Genomic DNA, 22,152 nt, shown 5'->3' with positions numbered 1-22,152 from the left:
GGCCGCCTCCGTCTCCCTCCCCTTCTCCTCAGATGCCCTTTGCAGCCGCTGCCGCAGGGTTATTATTACAGTATGTGGTTGCTCCCTCCCCCGCGCCGCGCGGCTCCGCGCCGCTCCGCTCCCGGGCTCTGGCAGCGGGCCGCGGCCGTTCTGCACGCCAGTCCCGCTCCGCGCCTGGCCGCCGCCCAACCCCGCAACGGCTCGAGAGAACCAGCGGCACCAACAGCACCAACAGCCGCCTCGCCTCGCCTCGCCTCGCCTGGCCGCTCCCCTCACAGCCCCGGGGGGCGCCGCCTCCCTTGCCGTGCGCTGCGGCCGTCGGCGGGGCGGTCGCTGGCCTGGCCGCCAGACAGCGCGGGGACGTGCGGCTGCGGATTATTGCAGACTAAGCAGTCTGGCGCTGCAGCAGCGGGCGGGGGGAGGGAGGGAAAAGGAGGGGGTAGGGGGTGGGGGACCGGGGGAGGCGGGCGGAGGGGAGTGTGTATGTGTAAGGAGGGGACGGGAGGGGAGGGGGGAGCTGGCGGGCAGCCAGCTACCATCAGAATTAGCTCATTGTTCAATAGAAGCAGCGCTGGCAACCAAATCCTAGCCCGAGAGAGAGGGAGAGAGAGGGAGACTTTCCCCCAGCCACCCCCACCCCCTTTTTTCTCCACGGCTGCACTTTGGAAGAGGTGCAGTCATTCCTTCCCACACCCCCTACCCGCTCTCCACTCCCCCAACTATAAATTCCCTCTGTAGCATGCTGCCCTTTTTTAATCCACATTTGTGTTTCAGATCATGTAGAAAGGACAGAAAGTGAGCAGGGAGCGGGGGCTTTTGTCTGTAAGTATATGCAATTCCAATCCACAGAATTTCATTTTACTTTTTATTAATCCTCTCTTTCTTTGTTTCTTTATCTTCGTTTCCTTTTTTTTGCCCTTAGCTGGTCTGTGCTGCAGCTTGCAGCACCCTCTCGGTGCACATTTCCAAAACAGGCTTTCTTAAAGGAGATGAGAGAACGTGCAGTATATGTGCTTAACTCTTTGTCTTTGTGCTTTGAGGCTGGATTTCTGGGCTGGGGATTGTGCTGCACATATGCAAGGGGAGATGAGGAGTGGTTTTGTAAAACTAATTCCTTTCTTTTTTGGATTTTCACTCCGAAATCACTAAAATGCATTTCTGAATTTTATGCACTTAGATTTTTTAGCATGCATGCGAGGCTTTAGGATCGGGTTTTCGTCTCTTTTCTTCTCCCTTGTAAAACGAATCTCCCTCTTCTCCTCCCTGACACTGGATTCCTCTCAGGCTGCTGGTGTTTATTTTTAGAAAGCAGTCATTCTTGCAACAGCCTTCTGCGTTTTTGCATGTGCAGCAGTTAAATTTTGGGTGGCTCTTTAGAGAGAGGGAAAAAAAAATACGCAAAACTAAATGCATTTTGGTGTGCATTTTGTGATGTGCTTTCTTTCAAATGTTTCTATGTCCATTTATAGATATGAGTTTGCAGTTTTCTATCCAGCGTGTATGTATGTATTTGTGTGTAAACATATGACTCATACCTAATTATATCTTGTACATATACACTATAGGTAAGAAATCTATTATAAGTAGAAGAGGGCTGTATTTTTCCAGCTTATGAGAACTGATGAAGGAGGTGTGCTACCATTTAACTCAGCTGAAAGAGCAGTAATTTGAACGAGGCAGGACCTACTCTTTTTTTCCTCCCTGTTTAAAATAGGTGTGTGCGTGCGAGTGTGTGTGTGTGTGGAATAGACAGAGAGAAAACTGGAGGTTATGTAATGCAGTGCCATTTCCAAAAATACCTACTCTCTGGGCCATTGCATTGTGAATGCCTGTGCTTCTCAACTGTAAAAAACAAACAAACAGACAAAAAAACTACACTTTGTAGTATGCCTGCAAACAATGGACCACCTTTCACAGTAGACATAGGTTGATGGATTTTTGTCCCCTTGACTGATTTTTAGGTGTCTTAACCATTAGGACTCTTCAGAGAAGTACCAAGTTGCCATGAATAGCATACAGTTTTACAAATCCAGGTACTAGGGATTCCTTTTTCCTATATTTAAGCCTATAGAACACCGAAGAGCAGAGGAACATTGTATATAAGTGTACATGTGGTTAGAATAATTTGCATAACTTTAATCTCAACCACTAAAGCTTATACTTGGCGCACTGACTGTTACACTGGAGAAAAAAAACCTTTTAAATATTGCAACAGTTTTGATTGTTCATTTTCATTATTTTTTTTTTTTATTTTAAATTACTTTCAGATCCTTGTGCTACCTGAGAGAAACTGCAATCCCAAGACTTAACAGAATCTAAAAATGGTAAGAATTAGCTGTTTTAGCAAAGTGTTTTTTTGTTTTTGTTTTTTAAATAAATACAAACCCTTTCCCACCCCAACTCCCATTTATAAAAACAAGCTTTTTCAAGTTAAGGAAATTTGCTATACACTGATGGATGTACCTTGAAAGCCTCCGCATGTTGAATCTTTGATTTTCTTGGAATTTTTTAATAAAAATCTGAAATCTCTCTTTGTGTAGCGAGGCTTATTTAATTGCAAAAATGCATGCTTAGGTGACTGTGAAAAATACACATCAGAACACTTTTAGGAAAACATGCAGACAAAACAATAACCAGTAATTTCACTTAATTTCACTCTCCCTCCCCCAGAAAGAAAAAAGAAATAGATCAGTGTAATTTAGTAAACGAAGCAGATTTAATATTAGGGAATGTCAGGTAAGTACAGAAGATGCAAACAAGTTTTTATTATTTGGTAGTGTTTTATGGATTATGGCTTTTCTTAGTAATACAAATCTCTTTCAGGGGAAAAAAAAAAAAAAAGTCTAGGCCTAACTGAACTTGCAAGCACTTGGGATATATTTTATGAAGAGTGTACAAGATTTGTCCATTTTCTATAGGGCTTCTTGTGCTGATAGTTTTCCTGAGTAAAATCCATATGTTATACTCTGAGGTATTACTGCTGGCATATATTAATTTTGAGAATGGAACAGATTATGCACCTAAACATTCTCTGAACATGGCGTTCCCTGGGAATGTTTGAGTCTCTCAAAATCAGCAAGACAAAGACAGTTCTTTACAGAGGAAGTAGTAAAGCAGGCATAATTTAATTAAATGATCTATAGTTGTGCAGCATTCTTGATTGAAGACACAGCTATTCCTGGATGCATATGTGGACATAAATAGGATTTATTTTGATTGTTACTAGTGTGCAATGCTGTCATAGATGAAAATATGTTAATTTATAAGGGACAATACCTTGCCTAAATTAGAATTGAGTAAGTAGTAGAATGACCCCAGATTATTTTTTGTATATGATGGAAAATAATGCGTGATATTTTCAAGGACATACTATTATGAAAATTGGGTTAAATTAATTGCATTATATTATACTTTTGTGGGCCTTTGAAGTTGTTTTGATGTGGAGGAGGATGAAACAAAAGATGTTTAAAATAAAATATGTAATCTGCAATCTTTTTTTTTTTTTTTTTTTTTTCCTTTAAGGCTCCTTATTTTATATCATTCCCATCTGCAAAAATAAACTTGCAAATTCTGGAGTTTTAATCTATTCTGGAACATACTTTCATCAAAGTGCTTTGCTCATCTGTACAGAAATGAATAGTTGGGGGTGAGGAATTATAAGGGAAATGATTCACTTATTCTGTGAATAGAAATCATGTTAAAATACATTCTGTTCACACAACTGTGGAATACTGGATAAGGAAACTGTTTTTCTACCAACACCAAGGTGACAATCAGCCCACATTTTGAGCTGGTATGCAGGCTGTTATGTGCAATATAAGCCTATATCTGGAACAAAAATTATTCTAAGTTTTGTTAGGCATAAAATAGCCTTTGATTTTTACCAGCAGATGGTCCTGTAAATCTAGCAAGGTTCCTGTGGTAGTCACGGAAATCAGTTTTGTGAAAACAATCTCCTTGCCAGAACATAATATACAAGTTAGAACTATCCAAATACAGAAAGTAATAGGTAATTACCACTTGTTCTCTGAGGTGGGTATGCACCTTTTGTTTTTGCGATGTAACATAAATCAAAATCTGATCTGGCTTTCTTTGAAAAGTTTTGTATTTGTTATGAAAATTCTTAATTCTACTTGTTTGTGATAGTTTTTCAGTATTTCAGTATTGAAAGATAGATGAGCTGTTGCTCCAACTTAGAAAGTTGCTTAAGATGTGATACTTGGCAGGATCTCTTTGCCTACTGACACTATTTTACTTCCTTTCTTTCTTTCCGTTGCTTCTTTTACTTCTTTCCCCCCCCCACCCCCCCCTTTCTTTCTTTGTTTTCTTTCTTTTCCTTCCTTTCTCTCCTTCCCTTTTTTTTTCTTTCACTTTTGTTGCAGTATCACTGGATGTGATGTGAAGTCAGGTCACTGACTTACTTTCCTTACAGCAGTGGACAAGCTTTAGCACAGTTCTGGTATTTATTTCAAGCATTTCTTTAGCAGTTCTGATGCACAGGAAAAATTATTTACATATCAACACTTTTTACACTGAAACACATGAATGTAACAGTGCATGCTTTGTTTTTAATGTAAGAGCACATTCAAACATTCTATTCTGCTTTCCCTATTCAGTGAGAATTTAGCTGTTACATTCACCAGGCTCAACCAAACTTGATAAAAAAAGGGGGGTAAAAATGCTTTGCTTATTCCCTACGTAGCTACTCTGAAAGTTCATTAATTATTTAGCTAAACTTACAGTGACCAGAGTGTTACAGTGACCAATTACGAGTGACCAGAATAAACTTACCTAGTGAGAACAAATTAACTCTTGGTGTAACTTCACTGTCTTATCGTCTCAGTTTCTTGATGTTCTTAAACTGTTTACAATTAAAAAAAAAAAAAAAACACAAAAAAAACCACAAAACAAAAACAAAAAAAGTCAACAATGTAGTAGGTTAGTTGGTTAGTTTTCAGTGCTGCTTCTGTTCCTAGATGTGGAATTACTACTGCCTCATAGCAGGTTAATTAATCTTTCTTGGAGCTATATAATACTGAAGAAGTAATTTAAAGGGAGATAAAAAGTCAAAGAAGTGTAGTTTGGGTTACATCTCATGGGTATTTTGGGCCATCTTACACAAAAATACGTGCCATTTAAAGACGTGTCCTTACTTATGTGTTATTTGCTTGTAAAGTGCCCACACATAGGAAAAAAAGTATTTATTTTTTAATTTGCAGTGTGTGAGGTCCTGAGGTAACTTTACATGCTAGGCTTATTTGAAATACTGGAATTTTAGTAGTCCACCTTCATGGGAAATGCTTTATGTCATAACAGACAATTTTAGATTTTATTGCTATTTAAGAAAAGAAAATAAAAAAAAAAGGTTTTAAACTATTAGATACCAAGAAACAACAAAACAAACAAACTGCCACAAAAAAACAGAGGGTTTTAGAAGCTGTTTGGCTTATGTGATCCAGACATTGAAATGAAGATTCTTGTCAGATGACTGAGATAGGGAATTCTAAGTTCAGTTTTCTCTGACCTTAAAGAAGACTCCTAACAAAACCAGGAGAGACTTTCCCCTTTCTTATAAGCTGTCCTCTCGCCACACCTTCCCTCACCCTCCCTCTCTTCCTTAAAGAAGGAAATTACAAAGGTATTTTAGACCTTTCAAAATGTGTTCTGGTTTTTGTTGGTGGTGGTTTTTTGTTTGTTTGGTTTGGTTTGGTTTCTCAACCACTCAGGTATGTCCTGTTCTTCTGCTCATACTGTAGTTAATTTCTGGACTTCAGTTGTCAGTTTGCAGTGTTGTTCTTAAGGAATTTAAATGACGGGTTTATCAGTAGTTGGTAAAAGTATCCATCAGTAAATAGATTAATCCTTAATCATTTAATTTTGACTGACCTGACAATAAAAAAATGTTCTACAGCATCTTTATATCTTACTTAAGACTTTACATGATTAGAAAGATAACTTTCTTTTAAAACAAAATAGCTTTAGAATCTTTCTCGTGGAATCTCAAGGCTAGGAATTGTAAGGAATATCTATGATATCCTAAAGCAAAAGATATCAGTGGAAGGTCATTTGGGCTGAAGAGTTATGTTAGCATATCCTGTCTGATCAGCATCCATTTTCAGCTTGTTCTATCGCACAGGATCATTTGCATTCTCTAAATTTTATAGTCTTAAGGAGGAAAGAAGAAAAAGAACAGTAGTTTGTTGGAAAGGAAAATGGTCAAGGAAATGATGCTTTTCAGTAATCCAGGCAGGAACAGGTGATAACCTTCATTTGGACAAAGGGGAAGAAAATCACCAGCCCATATCTTTTTGCATTTCTTCCTGAAATTCATAACATCATGTAAATCAAGTGAAGATATTTATGAGGCAAACATTGTATTTAAGATTTTATTTTAATTTTCAGTGCCTGTAAAATGACTTCACTTTGGTTTAAATGACTGGTGATTGCTTCAGATCTGCTTGAGGAAAATGGAGCTTGGAACTGGTCTGGCCAGAGACAGGCGTTTTCCTATGCTCTGAAGAATAAGAATGAGATACTAGGATGAGACATTGTGTTCAGCCTGATAATAGAAGCACATTGGGCAAATATAACTGCTGATCTGGCATGAGGAAAATTATACTGCTTTGTTAGTTATTGCTGAGCCTGCATTTGGAACTGACATCTCCATTGTGGTAGTTCAGAGTCGCAGAGGACCTGCAGGACTGTTATACTCCTATGTAGCCATGGGTGGAAATTGGTCAAGAGAAGTAAGTGCGAAAATGTTGTTGGGTTTTTTTTTGCACAATGCTCCTTTATTACTGAAAACATAGGGAGAATTAAATGCATAGCAGCTTAAAATACAGATACAGGAATTAAAATTCACTACTTGTAGTGCTTTTGCTAACTCAAATGTGCTCAAATATGCAGAAAAATAAAAACAAAACAAAGCCTTTACTTAATTATGGCTGGAAAAATATGAAAAGGAGTTTAAGAAAACTTCATTTTTGTCCAAAGCAGATATTGTGGGTATTTCTGTGATGCAACTCATCTGCACATTAAAAAAACAAAAGTTTTCTCCATATAGATTTCTTCCCAGTCTCAACCATGTATCCTCTGGGTGCTAATTTTTTTTTCAACTATGCACCAGCATGTTCTATCTGATGAAAACAGTGTTGATATGTGGACTTGGAGGTTTAAATAACACTTTTTCCAGGACAAAACTTTACTGAACATTTTTCACAGACTGAAACTCTGGAAAATCAGAAATAAGAATTTGTATACACCTTGTAATGCTACACAGTTGTGTTATTGTAATACTGTACTGATTTTTAAGTCATGAGACTGAAAGCCTGAACCAACAATTATTTATTTCAGTCAGAATACTGTTGCTTTCCACCTGAGCTCTTGTCACTGTGCATATGGATAGAGAAAGGGGAGAGATACTATACCTAATAGCCCTCGAGCATCTTCATAAAAAATAGTATAATATAGTTAGTATCCTTGACTGGGATGGGATTTTTAAATATTTGTGTTTTGTTTTCATTTCAAATAATTATTCATCCTGATACCTCACTGAACTATATTGGTTGAGGATGCAATCTGGAAAGGTGCAAAGATGTTCTCAAATATTTGGTGTAGAATGATACTGTGAATCACTGTTTGAGGGTTACATGAAGTTCAATTTAGACTGCATTTTCTGGCACATTAACTGTCACACTACTGAATGATTCCCTGCCTAGATGCTCCTGTGAGTTTTCCCGATGTTTTCTTCTGTGAAAACTATATTAGGAAAAAAGAAAAAAAGCAAAATACCACAACCTCAAAACAAGTAGCATTTGCACATCCTGCAGGAAGATATGTTTCTGTATTAATTTTGTTAACACAGCTCTTGTCTGTCTACTTGCATAGAATGGAAACAAGTTTTAAAATTTCAAAGGATTTTGTGTATTCTCAAGAGGTATAATAATCCTTGGCTTAATATGAACATTGTCAAAATGAACTCTTTATCTTAGAACATTGATGTTTAGAAGGCATATATTTACATTATATAGTTGCTCCAGTATATTAATTTACAGGTAAACAATTCTTCCTTCCTTCTTTATGTTAACATTGATTTATCCGTGATAAATCCCCAGTATGAAAACATGTGAGTTTAAATAACTCTTCTTGGTGGCAGAATAAAAGCTTGTGGTAAAATTTACCTTTATTTTCTGAGGTAAGTCATTGCATAAGGCAACAGAAAATCAGAAACAATACTTGACAGATAAAGTTGTTTTCTTATCTGTCTCCTGATGGGATCAATCCCAGAAGCCACAGGTATTTTATTCTTTTCAAATGATGTGACGTGTATGATACGGTTTATGTTGTGTTTTATATTTGGAGTACCACTTAGGCTATGCTAAATCCTGATAATGTGGCTGATGCACTGACTGTGCAGGTTAAGTGTACCATAATGCTTTCAAACACCTGTTACAATATCATCAATTGTGGCCATTTCATCTCTTTTAATGAGGTAAGTACTGGCTATACGGTGTAGTTCTGTCTCTCTTTTACTTGGTTATTGCTGGCACTTTCAATACTTGCCTGAAATATGTTGTTTGTGAAAAGGACTGAAATCTCATGAAGGAATTTTTAACTGCTAGGCTCCGCAGGAGAGCAGGTGGCAGTGGCTATGAACTTTCCTCCACTTAGAGGACAAAATCACTATGAATTTCTACTCATCTTTCTGGTACATGTGAGAAATTTAAACAAAAAAAATGACAGCCCCAAAAACATCTTAGCCCAAAGCAGTCAGTACATTAAGTCCTCTGAAGTTATATTAATTTAGAGAATTTGTAGGAAATTATATCATGGCTTATGCTTTGGAAGTTTAGCTCAGTGTATGCACTCTGTGTAACTCAAAATTGGAAGGAGGAGTCTGGGAAGTCACACTGTAGAAATGAGTGTTCAGGGCTTTTTCCTTTTGTTCTTTGTCCAGGATACCTTTGCTGGCCACTGTTCTTGCTGGCCTTTCCCCTAGAACCAAAATTTTATGCAGTGAGGAGACTGGGCTGAGTGGACTTTCAGTCAGCCCATGACCAAAATTTCCATTTTTTTTTTTTTTTCCCCCTCCTGTATTACTCTAGTAATTTTTCAGTACTGGGTATGAAACTAGTGAGGAGCTTGGGCATGCCACCTTCAGTCCTCAACATTGCTGTTTACCCGACTCTGTAGGGAGACGTAGAGTGCATCTACTTCTGCAGTTACCATTAGGCAAAGATACAAATGGCTACTACTTAAATATTTCTCTATTTGGTTGTGCTTGAAGACCAATGATGAACTCAGAGGTAACCAATATTCAGATACTTTTTTAAGTTTCAGGCAGGTATTGGAGTTCGTTTTTCTGAGGGCTTATTTTGTTATTTGCCTTCTGTAATGTTGAATCATTTCAGAGTCTGTACTCAAAGTCACTGTTGGAATAATGCAGTTTACAGCTTTTTATTGGCTAATGGAACTTTCCATGAAATACACATTTGTTTCTTTCTGTTCTTCTGAAATAATTGCATTTCTTTTCCTTTCAAGAAGCGTGATACTTTGATAATAAAAATGTTTGCTAAATTCATGCATTCAGACAGAAGTTGGATGTTTATGACAACATTCACAATGTACCACTCTTTTTAATTTCTGTTTTTATTTTTATTTTACTTTTTTTTTCATCTTACTCTTCACATGCATGGTAAATATTAACAATGCTCTGCTATGGTTTTTGCATGCTTAATGAAGAAAAAGAGCAGCATGAGTGCACTTGTAGCATACAAACTAAATTCATCCAGACTAGTACAGGAAAGTCCAAATTGATCTCTCTGCCTAAAAATTACATTATGCTCAGATGGTGTGGGGAAGGTTTCTCTCTGGGGGAGAACAAACTGTTTTCTGTAACTAACCTCATTCAATCATGTATGTCAGAAGGCTGCTAACATTTCTGTTAGGGGCTCTTACCAGCTGAAGAATTTGGCAGGAATGTGCTGACTACATACTCAAGCTAGATTAGCTTGTTTTTCCCCTCCTGAACACTGTATTTGCTCAGTTCTGGAGGCCAGTAGTCAGGTAAGAGACTGTTTGGTGGCAAAATATGCTTGCTTAGCCTGTACCAATATCTTTTTCTGCAGCAAGAGGCCATGAGGCAGTAAGATGAAATAGTCTTTAAGATGATATATTTTAGTAAATTTTGCACAATCACTCAGATTATTTTCTTGTATATGACATGGCATTCTGCAAGCACATATGTATAAAAAAAAAAATCATGCTATGCAGTGTAGATTAAGACAAATGTGATATCTTTGAAGAAGCTGATGCAGATGAGCCAACATAGAAGGCTACATAGAAATAACTTCAGTGTAACCTGGAGAATACAAGCTTTAAAAGCAATGAAAGAAATAATGGATGATGATGATGTTTTTTTATGAGAAGTTTTAAATATAGGAAAATTACTTCCAAGATCACTTCCTTATGTTGCTTAGAGAAATAGTGGGTAACATCTAGTTCTGTAAAACTGGCAGAAACTGAAGAAATGATGAACAAGGACTACAGAAAAAAAGATATCAAAAACCAAACATAAAATTGAAACAAGAACCTAATGAATAAACTTGCTAATTCATGTACAGCACAGGGAGGGAGATGCAAGGGAGAGTGTACTTGTCTCATTTAGTCTTTTTCATCTCTTTGGGGTTGTGATTTTGAGTCATCAGATGGGGAGGAATAAAACACAGAAGTTAATAACTTCCCCATGAAAAGGCAGAGGCAGAAAAGGATGCTGATGCACAAAAGTTAAAAGGCAAGCTCAGGTGTGCAGATGACTTGCTATGTTCTGCCAATATACTGTCATGTGTTAATTCTTACTGTAGTGGGCAGGTAAGGACTACTCAGAAAGGTAAACTACTTGGATTAGTCCCAGTCTGGAAGAGAACAAAAGCATAATTATTCATCAGCTCTCTCCAACCATTTATCTACTTTTATTTGCAGTGCGAAAGATGTGTGAAGCGACCTTAAAAAAAAACCTTTTTATTTCTCCCACTGAGTTTTGAATGCTTATGGTGTTGATGTGGAAAGTGTGATTGCTAGGAAAAATCTCCTGCCCTGACAATACATTGAAAATGCAAAAATAGCTAATAAATAACTTACTAGGATAACTGTTAATACCTCAACCAGAAGCTCAGACTTGTGATGCAGAGCCATGCAGAAAATACAATCATGTATACAAAACAGAGAGACCTCAAACCTACTGAGCTATTGATCAAAGCATTTTTAAATCACTTAAGTTCATTAAGTTGCATTTTAACTAGGGAAAGTTGTGGTTCCTGATGATTTAATAGGGAAAGCTTCCTCCGTAATTGTGTTTCAGAAACAGCCTATCAAGACTGTGACTTCAGCTTCTTGAACAGAAGTTAAAAAGAAGTTTTACTGAAACTTCACTGACAGTGCTCCTCTTTATTTGAAAGATGATGAGTACACTTGGTGTCCTTGCATTCAGGAAGATTCAGAAGACAAAGCTGACTGGCAGCAGAATGTCTGTCACCCAACTAAATTCTTGAGAAGCAGCAACTATTCAGCTGACAGTTGCTATATGTATTAAATATTGCATGCAAGATTTGGGACATGGAGGAAATTAGTGTCATAGGCTATCATAATGCTTCCTTCACAATCTTAAACTCCTGCAGATAGTTGTATCAGCTCAATTCAGAAATGATAAAGCACGCATTGATCCTAGCACAGGTTTTCTTTGGGTTTTGTTTAGAATTTATCAGTTCCTTAACAGAACAAATTATTTTATGTTAAAAGAACTGGTACTGTTCATGCATCTGTATGGTGCTGGTGGACTATTGTTTATGAGGAGAATTTTAACTGCAGTAGGAGTCATTTGGGGGATATAGAAGTACATGTTACTTCTCAAGTGGGCTGGTTTCTAAAAGTCATAAAAAACTGCCAAGAAATAACTGTTTCAACTTAGCAGGCAACAGTGTTCTAATTTTGCAATACAAAATACATCAAGACACAATTGGAGAAGATCTCCGGGTTGCTTTTTGAGTGAGGTGAGAACAGACAGAAGGGAGACAGTAGACAACCTTTCTTCTAGAGTCCTAGTGCTGTTGATTTGTGTTATAGCACCACAAAGCAGTGGTGGTGAAAAAGCTCTGATCTACTTTAAAGGTATAGAGGTATAGAAATGCCTTCAGAATGGTAGGAGTGCATTGTTGGTGCACCATGAGAGTGGTGTGGTGATATGTTCTTTCCTTCTCTTCAACATATACATCTGCCTTTTTACACTTCCCTGTTCTCCAGCCCATGGCCATTTGTGTCTGAGGGAAGACTGATAATCCATCTGGTAAAAATTTTCCTTTTATTTTTTTCCCCCTAGGTATGCTAGTGCAGAGTTACCAGACCTTAGGGATTCACAGTGTTCTTCTTATAATTCTAGTCAACCTCCCCCACCTTCTACCGTTAATTGATTTTTATTACAAGAAGTGAACTGAAACTTCTCACTCAAAAGATGACTCCTGCTGCACTCAGAGTGGTTGGTTTTCTCTTAAGCTTCTAGTTTGGGAATCTAGATTGAGATGGACTTGAACAGGGATTGTGTTGTAGCCCACATTAAAAGAAAGAGAGAGGGAGAGGGAAAAAAAAAAAAGAAAGGGATAGGAAAAGTAATTCTGGGGTCTTTCTTGCTTATTTTTTTTGACTATAATAAACTTAGAAATGCTTAACAGTGCTCATTGTACTAAGTTTAGAGTATCTTAAATCTGGTCTTGTTTTGTTTTGTTTTTCCTCACGGTGAATGTTTCTGACTGTTTGAAAGATGCTTCTCATATATAGGGATGGAGAGTGGGTAGTAAGGAATCATTTTAGCATTTTAACTGGTACAGTAAATTACTTCCAGCTCTGTAAAAATTTTTTACCTGTCTGTTTTTAAGGTAGGCAGAAGTCTGTGCTCCTTTACTATTGCTCCTAAAGAGGACAGAGGTTTATGGAAGGTTCACTGGCTCATTATGGAAGAATAGGCATTCCAGTTTTGAAATGTTGGTTAAACAGAACTTTTGCAGTAGCAGAAAGAGGATTCTTGGTTTGCTGAACAATGGAGAAAAGAATGCTGTAGTACCTAAATAAACTAGGTTTTCATTTTCTTCATCTTTGTGTTTCCTGATCTATAGTAGTAATTTTTATTTTTTTATTTTTTTATTTTTTCCAAGAAAGTGGGGTAAAAAATTGAAAATATGTTATTTACAGGTCATGACTCCTTATGGATGGTTGGCCTCAGTGTTTGGTCAGAACTGTTGTTGTGGAACACTACTTCAGACAACATGTCCCACACCAGCTGGTTGCTTTTTCTCTGACTTCTGAAAGTGAAAGTTTTGTGTATCACATGTTCTGCCAGAAGAGTTTCTTCCAAGGCTAATAACGCTGTTAGTCAGATATTTAGAAGTGATCCACTTTGACGATTTATAGTTAAACTTTACTTGCTTAATGTTCCCCTAATGAGAGAGGCTATCAGTTTGAGTCAGCATAGTGCTCTTTCGCATTGTTTAAACTTGCAGGAACTTCAATTTTCAATTTTCAATGTATCCTAAAGTTCTGTAATTCTTTTCTAAATCCTGATGTTCTCTGCTATTTAAGCCAGCTTGTATTCTCATAGTAGTCATACAGGAAGAACTAAGAAATGAGAGGATGGTGTGTATCAATGAAAGCATTTATCTGAAGTGCTTGCTTATGGTAACAGCTGGAATGCAGTGAGCCTTACGTCCTGTTTTGTAATGAAGCATTGCTTTGAGCTTCTTCTCTCCCTGTAGATCATCTTTCATGTTGCAGTGTTTACATCAGCTGTTTCAAGATGCTGTTGTTGACTTAATGTTCTTGCTGTGTTATTCATAGTATCGGTATATTTGAATGTAAAAGAAGTTTCTGTGTTTTGTAAGACAGACAGCATGGCAAAATACCAAGATGTCTTTTTTTGTTTTAACTTTTTCTTTTCCACTCCTGGTGGGTTATACAAAATCCTGAGTGGGATTTTCCTTGTGGGCATCTTTTTTTTCATTCCAGTAACTTCCTCTACTTAGACAGTCCAAGCTGAGATTCTTTGGCCTTTCAAAACTGTTCCAAAGACAGGTAGTGAAAACTCTTTGTTACCACAGTTCAGGACTTAGCAGCATGTGAAGGAGGTCCAGGTCCTTTTTATCTTACAGTGTTGGCCACAGTAGTTGCTTTTGAAAAGCACCGCCTGGAGAGTAGTTGCTGTATCTTACAGTTTACATCTTTCTCTCCCTGTCTGATGCCTAAAGCACACCTTCAAACTGCAGCCTCTTGAAGCTCTTAGGAATGCATGTCTAAAGACTCCTTTTGTGTCAGGTGTTATTTTACTTCTTTTAAATTGGTAATATAGAGTACAAGACCTATACACTAACCTGAATCTGGTCCAGACTCGTTGGAAAATAAACAAATTCATCATAATTAATAATATTTTTTGTTCCTTATACTTTCCTTCTGGTGGAAAATACACATTTTTGTGTATTTGCCCATTTTATGTGCATGCCTTGTTTCTACTTCATGTCATGAGCTTTCACACAATGAATATGACTACGTAAATAATATGAAGGCATAGGTACAGGTTGCATAGTCAATGATTATAAATATCAACAGGAGAGCTCAGGGTTTATGTGTTATCTTTCATTAGAGTGTCTCAGAGATTCAAAGAGAACATTAGCCAATGAAATCACAGAGCACTTTCTGTGTTATCCTATGTCAGCCATAGCTGGGGAGCATGACTGGCTTTTTTGAGATCATGCAGTAGTCCCAAGTATGAAATAACTCCTGATGCTCTAATTGGTAGGCAGCACTGCACTGAAAATCGTAGAAGGATGAATTGTAGCAGGCATTGCCTCAGGCCTTATGCTTTAAATTTCTCTCCTTCATTTCCTACTTTATAGTAGAGTTTTAAGTTTTCTCTTCAAATGATGATTTAAATAATCTCAAAATAATTTCTTCAAGCTACACCCAGTCCAGTTGTGACAACTATTCAAAGCGCAGCTATACAGAAATGAAAATATTTCTCAGGCTTCAATACAAATACAATGGCATGCAGGCGAATTAAGCCTGTCCTCTAGGAATTTCATTGACAATGCACATTTTTATTCCCAAGGTGTGAACAAGTTTGAATGCTGTAATTAATCATGTTCAGCTTGAAACTGTTAGATATTCAAGCACCTTGCAGAAAGAGTTGTATTCTTTAAACCAAAGGCCCCTTGGGCAGACCCACCAGGGAAACAAATTTAAGGTCTTCGGTGTTGTATACAACTTGTAATTTTCACTTCAGAGCTTAAGGAGAGTGAGATGGATACATGTTCTGGTCTTCATTCTGAAGATGAGGGTCTGAAGTATAGGGGGTTTCCAGCTCAGACTCATGGTAGTAACTGAAATATTTTTGCTTAGCATTTGCTCCAGCTGCCCACTTTAGGCTATTGCCTGCCATGAATCTCAATCTTTTTCTGGTAAGTTAACCTCTTATTTGTGGGGAGGGCCCAGGAGAAGCATGCTTATCTCAGGCAGGATAAATCAGAACATTTCTCCTATGGTTGCATAGGAAACTGCCACAGAGCGACACTAGGTTGGTACCATAACCACTAACGCCAGCTGACAGCTCATTTATCTTATACAATGCGTTGGAGATCCTTTGAAGTCTAAAATATTGGGTATTGACACAAGATTATAACAATGCTCAATGTACTTAGAGGGTATTAAGTTCCAGTTCACAGTTCAGTGTTAAAGGATTGTCAAAGTTGTGTTCCCCTTGTCTCCTGTAATTAAGTAAAGGTAATCATCTTTATTGTCTTCATTCACTCATTTTCATTCATCCCTCCTGTCCTAAAACTGTATGTATTTGTGTCGCTACAGGTTTATCAGCCAAGGCAAACGATTTGGGTTAGCCAGAAAATCTTTCCAACCAGCCATGGAGATGGGGGATTTCTAAAGGTAAAGTTATTTATGTTATTTCTCTCATCTAACAGTTTACTAAGATGAAAGTTTTCTGATGGAGAAAAAAAAAAAAAAAAAAAAAAAAAAAAAGAAAGAAAGAAAGAAAGAAAGAAAGAAAGAAAGAAAGAAAGAAAGAAAGAAAGAAAGAAAGAAAGAAAGAAGAAACCAACAAGCCACAGAACACTGACAGTTCAATGGATTATATTATATGACTGTTTCAAGAGAGTAGTCAGCTTTCATGATTCCACCACGAGTCTTATGATATTCTGTTTTTCTTGAAGTCTAGGCTCAATGAGCCAAGCAGTTAAGTGAGAATTTCAGCTTTCATTTTAAAATGAAACATGGACTCTTACTGGCTACATACCAGAAAGGAGGCGTTAACTTTCAAGAATTCAGATTTTTTAAGTCTGTCTGATGAGTTTTCAGGCTTGACATCTGAGTTTTGAATGCTTGGTTTTGGCAGTTGTCACTTATTAACAAAGAGGAAATGATCATGTACAGGAAAGGAAGGGGGGCTGTTGTTCTTCTTTGTGAAATTTTGTGCCTTACCTGGCTTAAATAACAAGCTTACAGTGCATGACATTTAAGTTTGAAGGTCAGAAGATGTGGTTTATCAGACATGACTGATAAGATTTTGTTCTGTTACCATTGCTGGTTTCATTAATCCCAAATTGAATTCAAAATTTGCATAGGAAAGTAGAACAGTTGTTCAGAACTGTTTTATTCTCGTTTTTCATTCATTAATGACTCAAAGTCTGGGAAAAAACCCTGCAAGGTCAGCAAATAAAAGCACATGGAAAACTGTTTTGATTAAATTTCCATTACTATCTAGACTCCGGCTCCTTCTTAGCAAAATCTTGATAACTCTACATTTTACTTATATTTCTTCATAAAGGAAGTTCTAAAATTTATAGTTGAACTGACTCATTTGAATTTGATTCCTTTAAATTAACATATATGATAGGACTGCCATTCCTAACCTTCAGAGTGTTCTAAAAGTTCATCTGAATATGCTCATAGCAGTGCCAGATTAAAACAAAGATACCAACTGGTCAAACGTGGTCAATTTTAGCTAATTTTATTAATTATCTGGAATAAAGTTATGAGCTATGTGCAACATATTTTGTAGCAATGCTGTGTTCTACTGGCTTTATGAGAAGCCATGTTTTTATGTTGTACATATCTTGGAAAGAAGAAAATCATTAAAAGGGATAGCCTTCTGAACTATACAGTGTTATAGGGTGGTTTTTTTCCTTTAAAGTTATTGCATTCCTGATTTTTCACTACCATTCTGACCTTTATGCAGTTCTTCAGAAGATATTTGGCATAAGCTTAGAAGCAGTTTTCAGTTTATTTCACAGTTAATCTTCAGAAGCAATTTAAATATTAGCTGCACACAATCCAGTTTCTCGTGGAGAAACTTTAACAAAAACCCAGTGTTGCTGGAATCTAATTATTTTTAACCACGCTTATAAAATTAATCAGGATAAATTTCTTGAGAGAACTGCAGAAACTGCTCAGCCCTTCTGCAACTCAACATTTTATGTACTCCTTTATAGTGCCAAACAGGTTGAGCTACTGAAAGAATGAATGAAAATCAATAAAGTTAATTAAAAAAAAAAAAAATTCCTTTTTCCTTTTTTTTTTTTAAAATTTTTTCTTGTTTCACTTTTGTTTGTTTGTTTTTATTTTTTTTCCCCCTCATGCAACCAACAAGCATAAAAGGATACATTTATTAAAGACAACTTATTTCCCGACCCAGCAGGGTCATATGGGACTTTTAATCTTATGATTGTATGGCGGAATTTCAGTACTGAGATTGTTTTTACAGCTGAAAAGGAACTGCCCAACACAATACTTTTGGAAATTTGCCCAGACCATTGGACTGTGTGGTGTGCCTGTTTGCATATGTCAGTTTCTAATTCTCATATCCTGTAATGACACACAGCAAATTTAGTTAACAAAAGAGCAAAAATGTCCCATGGGTGGACTTTTCTGGTGTCCGTTGAGGGAACGTACCTGTACAGTCACTAGAATTTAAACATCATTTTCTCACTCTCCACTCTCTTTCTAACACAGCCAAGATCATGTTTCTACTAATTCTTCTGCAGCTAGCAGACTTGTGCATTTCTACTGAGTGAAACCCATGCAGTTTGTAAGTTTCTGATGTCCCTATGGGTGTGGGCACCGTTTTTCCCTAAGGGAAGGATTTCAGCCTTTTCAGGCTGAAAATTTGGTTGGCTGCAGTGCAGAGCCCCAAGGCAAGCTGTGTGCCTCAGAGCAGAATTTAGCCTGTTATCTGTGATAAATGCGGTAGGAAAGCCTTAGTGTGGCTTCATTCTTAACGCTCGCAAATATGACAAATATGGACATTCCAGTGAAAGTTATGGCTCTGAAGAGCCAAAAGAGAAAAGAAGAGGGAAGACCCTGAAAACTGCACTTTGTAGGTAGTTGTGATCCTGCTGTTTGTTCAGTTTCTGATTCAGAAACTCAAAACCCTGCTGTCAGAATAATTGTACTTGGAGAAGAAAATTTTTGTTTCTTAAACAAACTTTTAAAATAATCTTATTTGATCAATATGTATTAAAAATATAACATATTAAAATATATATTAAAATCAATAAAACAGTTACAACTTTGAGCTCTTAAATACACACTTAAAAAAAACAACAAAAAACACACACACACACAAAACAAACAAACAAACAAACAAAAAAAACCAACAAAAAACACACAACAAAAAACACCAGAACACAGATCTTTTCAAAACCTTGGAATGTATGGCTAATAAGCACATTATTTTTGTTTAAGATGCCATAGTGACATACCACTAGCAAAGTATTTTAAGCTTGTACTTAGCCTTTAGGCCTCCTACTGAGGCTTGAACTGAAACAGGTATTCATGTTGCTGATTAGGCTTCAGTCTAATGAAATGGTCTCAGAGGTAGGTGGGTAACAGGGCATACTGCTTCCTTAATTTTTCAGATACCACGGTATTACACTACAGAGCCTTTGATTTCCCAATATGGAAAGGATAAGTGTTCTGTTCAATGAAGTATTACAGAAAAGTCTCTTATTAGTGTATGCTAGATGCATAAGACATAAGGTGTTTAAAAAATTAGAGGGTTAATCTGCAAAAAGTTCTCTCAGTAATGAAATAATCTTTCATAACTCAGACACAATTTTATGTTGGAGGCAGCTGGAGCCACAAAACAGAGCTTGGGTTATAGAAACAAATGAGCAAGGTAATTTGTTTGAAAATAGTAATCTGGGCAGTGTTTTTCTCACTTGTGTTAGTACTGAGTTATATTTTTAGTGGCTGCTCAGTACTTTCTGTTGAGTGGTGGCCTTGACTTTTTCATTCATTATACTGAGACACTCACCTGCATTCTCTGCTGCGTATGTGCAAAATTCGTAATTGCTTGGTCATGGCCATATTTGTAATAATGCCAGAAGTACTGCACACGCATCTGCCTGTGCAGCTGTAGGCCTGAGCAACCCCAGCCATTACAAAGGGCACTGAAATTCCTTGGTTTGGTGGGCACAAGAAAGCTTGTGTTGCGTAGTGTAGGAATGTATCATCGATGGTGATCTGTTGAAAAGGTTGGGTCTTCAGAGCATCTTCCCCTCTAAACTTGCTAGGATGGCTGGGGTATTCCCAGCTGCACCAAGTGGACAGTCTTCCTGGTGGAGGGCTGTTGCTGACCTAACTGAAATCCTTTGTCTGCTGTGGCACACTTGCTCAGCCTCAGAAAAGACTTCTCCTTAGATGTTGCATAGCTTGCCTGGTATGTAACAATCTTTTCCCTTCAGTGGCATCAGTATTAACAATTGATTAAGGTATGTTTAGTAGGTTTTTACTTCTGAATCAAAGTTAGGGGATGCTGAATACCTTAGTACGTGAGAAGGGAAGACCCACCAGGCATACTTCAGAGAATCACAGCTAATGCTGTTTTTCCTCTCCACAGGGATGTCTTCCCATCTCAAAGGAAGTAAATCGCAAGAAGGAAGGTGAAGTGGAAGGGGCATGCTGTGCTCCAGTAAATGGGGATGGACACCATTTCACCAAAATCAATTACCTCTACACTTTTTAGTCATGATTTTTCCATTTGTATCACACATGGTGTATGGGTTTGATGAGGTCATGGTGTCATATATTGGGAATTGTTTCTGTGTAAATCATCAAGTGTAAGAAGAAACTATGGGACTCTGAGCCTTGCTTTAGAGAATAACAGTGGACAAATGTGTACCATAAAACTAGGTTTAACATTCTGACTCAAGCGAAAGCTCTCAGAATTTCACACTGTGAATCCATGTTTACAAACATTACAGGTGGGCCCTCAGGCCTGATTCTACCACAGCAATGTCTTCCACTACTCAAACTCCACTGCTTACATGAAACCGGTAAACTACTCTCTCCATTTTCATCATCCCTAACTGCTTTTTGCAGAGGCTGAGAGTCCCCCTTTTTTTCATTTAGATGTAATGAACCTAGTAGTTTATTTTCATCAATTGTCTGTATATCTCTATATTTTATCCATGTACTCTTTTGATGTATAGAAGTAGTATGAAACTCATGGTTTCCTTGTGGTAAGTGATTGTGATGCTGCCACGGGATTTGAGACACTGATGAATGGTGCTATTTTGGACTTTAAATATGCTCCTTGGCAAGGTAGCTCTGATGGAGTTATTTTTTATTTCCATGTTCTGAGAAGGTGTTGGTACTTTGTTTTTCTGAATGTTGTTCTTTAGACTGGACTGACTTGTTTACTTGTGTCTTCAGTGTGGCTTTCTTATTCAGTGCTGTAGGTGAGTAACTACTTATAGCGTTCAAGTGAGGAACTGATTCCCTGTCAGGGTCCACTCACAAACTTGCAGTTACAGTGGGAGCAATCACAAAACTGTAATTTATATAAAATCTCCTTTCTGACTCCTATCCACCTAATGGAGAAAAACAAGCAATAATTTTTAAGCAACCTCTCAAAATCTCTTTTGATTTTTGTCATTTTTAAAGGCCTTTTTGGAAGCAGGACAAGTTTTGAAGTCCTCTTCTAATACATAAAATAGGGGATATTGTAAGAAACCTACTGCAGACTTCTGAGAGGTGAAGTCCTATAGGGGAAAAGAGTACATTCCCACAGCACTGTCAACACACGAGGTTTACATTTTTGTTCTTGCTCCCAGATATCTATCAATACAAAACAACACAAAATACAAAACTAAGCAGTATCATTTACTCATGGGATGTTGTTGTGTTAGACACAGTCTGAAAGCCCACCTTAATTTTTTATATAATTCTGTCTTTTAGCTCTTCCTTTCACAGGGCAGGCCTTGTTCTGAACTGTTTTAGCTTCTGACTGTTAAATACCAATGCATGCACTGCACTTCCTCGGTTTCTTTCCTTTCCTCTCCTTCTGTATCTCTTTTCTTTTCCAATAGATTAGATTCATCTATTGTGCTGTATATAGAGCAGCAGATAATATTCAGCAGTTGTGGCATTTATGTATAGTTGCAGTTGTGTACTGCTGAAAATGCAGGCTTTTGTAACAATGTGATCTTTAATAATGCACTACAAGTACCCAATGTATTTTAGCTATTTTAGTAGGATTTGTTCAATAAATATGCAAGCTCTAATGGTAACCATGATGTCTCCGCTTCTTTATTCTAACGTGAGCGCTCCTTTAGCTAGTTTTACGCCTGTTCTTTACATGACTATCATTTTTTTTTCAGGAATACTGGTTGATCCAAAAGGTGATTCCTTTTGTTGCCTGCTAAACAATTGCCACTAAGATAACTGAAGTGGATCTGGGAATAATCATAGAATCATAGAATGATAGAATCATAGAATCACCAGGATCAGAAAAGATCTCTGAGACCATTTAGTCCAACCCTGTCCACCTATCACCAATATTTCACACTAATCCATGTCCCGCAGTACAGCAGCTGAACATTTCTCAAACACCTCCAGGTACAGTGACTCCACCACCTCCCTGGTCAGCCTGTTCCAGTGCCTGACCACTTTATTGGAGATGAAGTACTTCCTGACGTCTAACTTGAATCTCCCCTACCACAACTTGAAGCCATTCTGTCTTGCCCTATAGGAGAGGAGGCTGACCCCCACCTCACCACAACCTTCCTTCAGGTAGTTATAGAGATCAATAACGTCATCCCCAAG

The 22,152-nt window shown here is 37.5% G+C and overlaps 1 protein-coding gene across 2 annotated transcripts; it reads left to right on the top strand.

Annotated features, from left to right (window-relative positions):
- Window positions 1-551: 551 nt before the first annotated feature.
- On the top strand, window positions 552-21,617 carry NREP (neuronal regeneration related protein). 2 transcript variants are annotated; one of them, XM_085529863.1, is made up of 5 exons: window positions 552-671; window positions 775-822; window positions 2,268-2,324; window positions 15,898-15,975; window positions 19,946-21,617. In XM_085529863.1, exons 3-5 carry the CDS (start codon window positions 2,322-2,324, stop codon window positions 20,069-20,071), a joined length of 207 nt encoding a protein of 68 aa, XP_085385989.1. In that variant the 5' UTR covers window positions 552-671; window positions 775-822; window positions 2,268-2,321; the 3' UTR covers window positions 20,072-21,617. The 2 variants fall into 2 exon arrangements, with proteins under 2 accessions (XP_085385989.1, XP_085385988.1); XM_085529862.1 differs by lacking the exon at window positions 552-671 and having other exon boundaries at window positions 755-822.
- The last annotated feature ends 535 nt before the right edge of the window (window positions 21,618-22,152 follow it).

The sequence above is a fragment of the Coturnix japonica genome, chromosome Z (assembly GCF_054131305.1).
Source record: "Coturnix japonica strain WE chromosome Z, WE-NBRP24, whole genome shotgun sequence".
Classification (NCBI taxonomy): Eukaryota; Metazoa; Chordata; class Aves; order Galliformes; family Phasianidae; genus Coturnix; species Coturnix japonica.
Note: the sequence above shows the minus strand (reverse complement) of the source record. Positions and strands in the feature narration are given on the sequence as shown.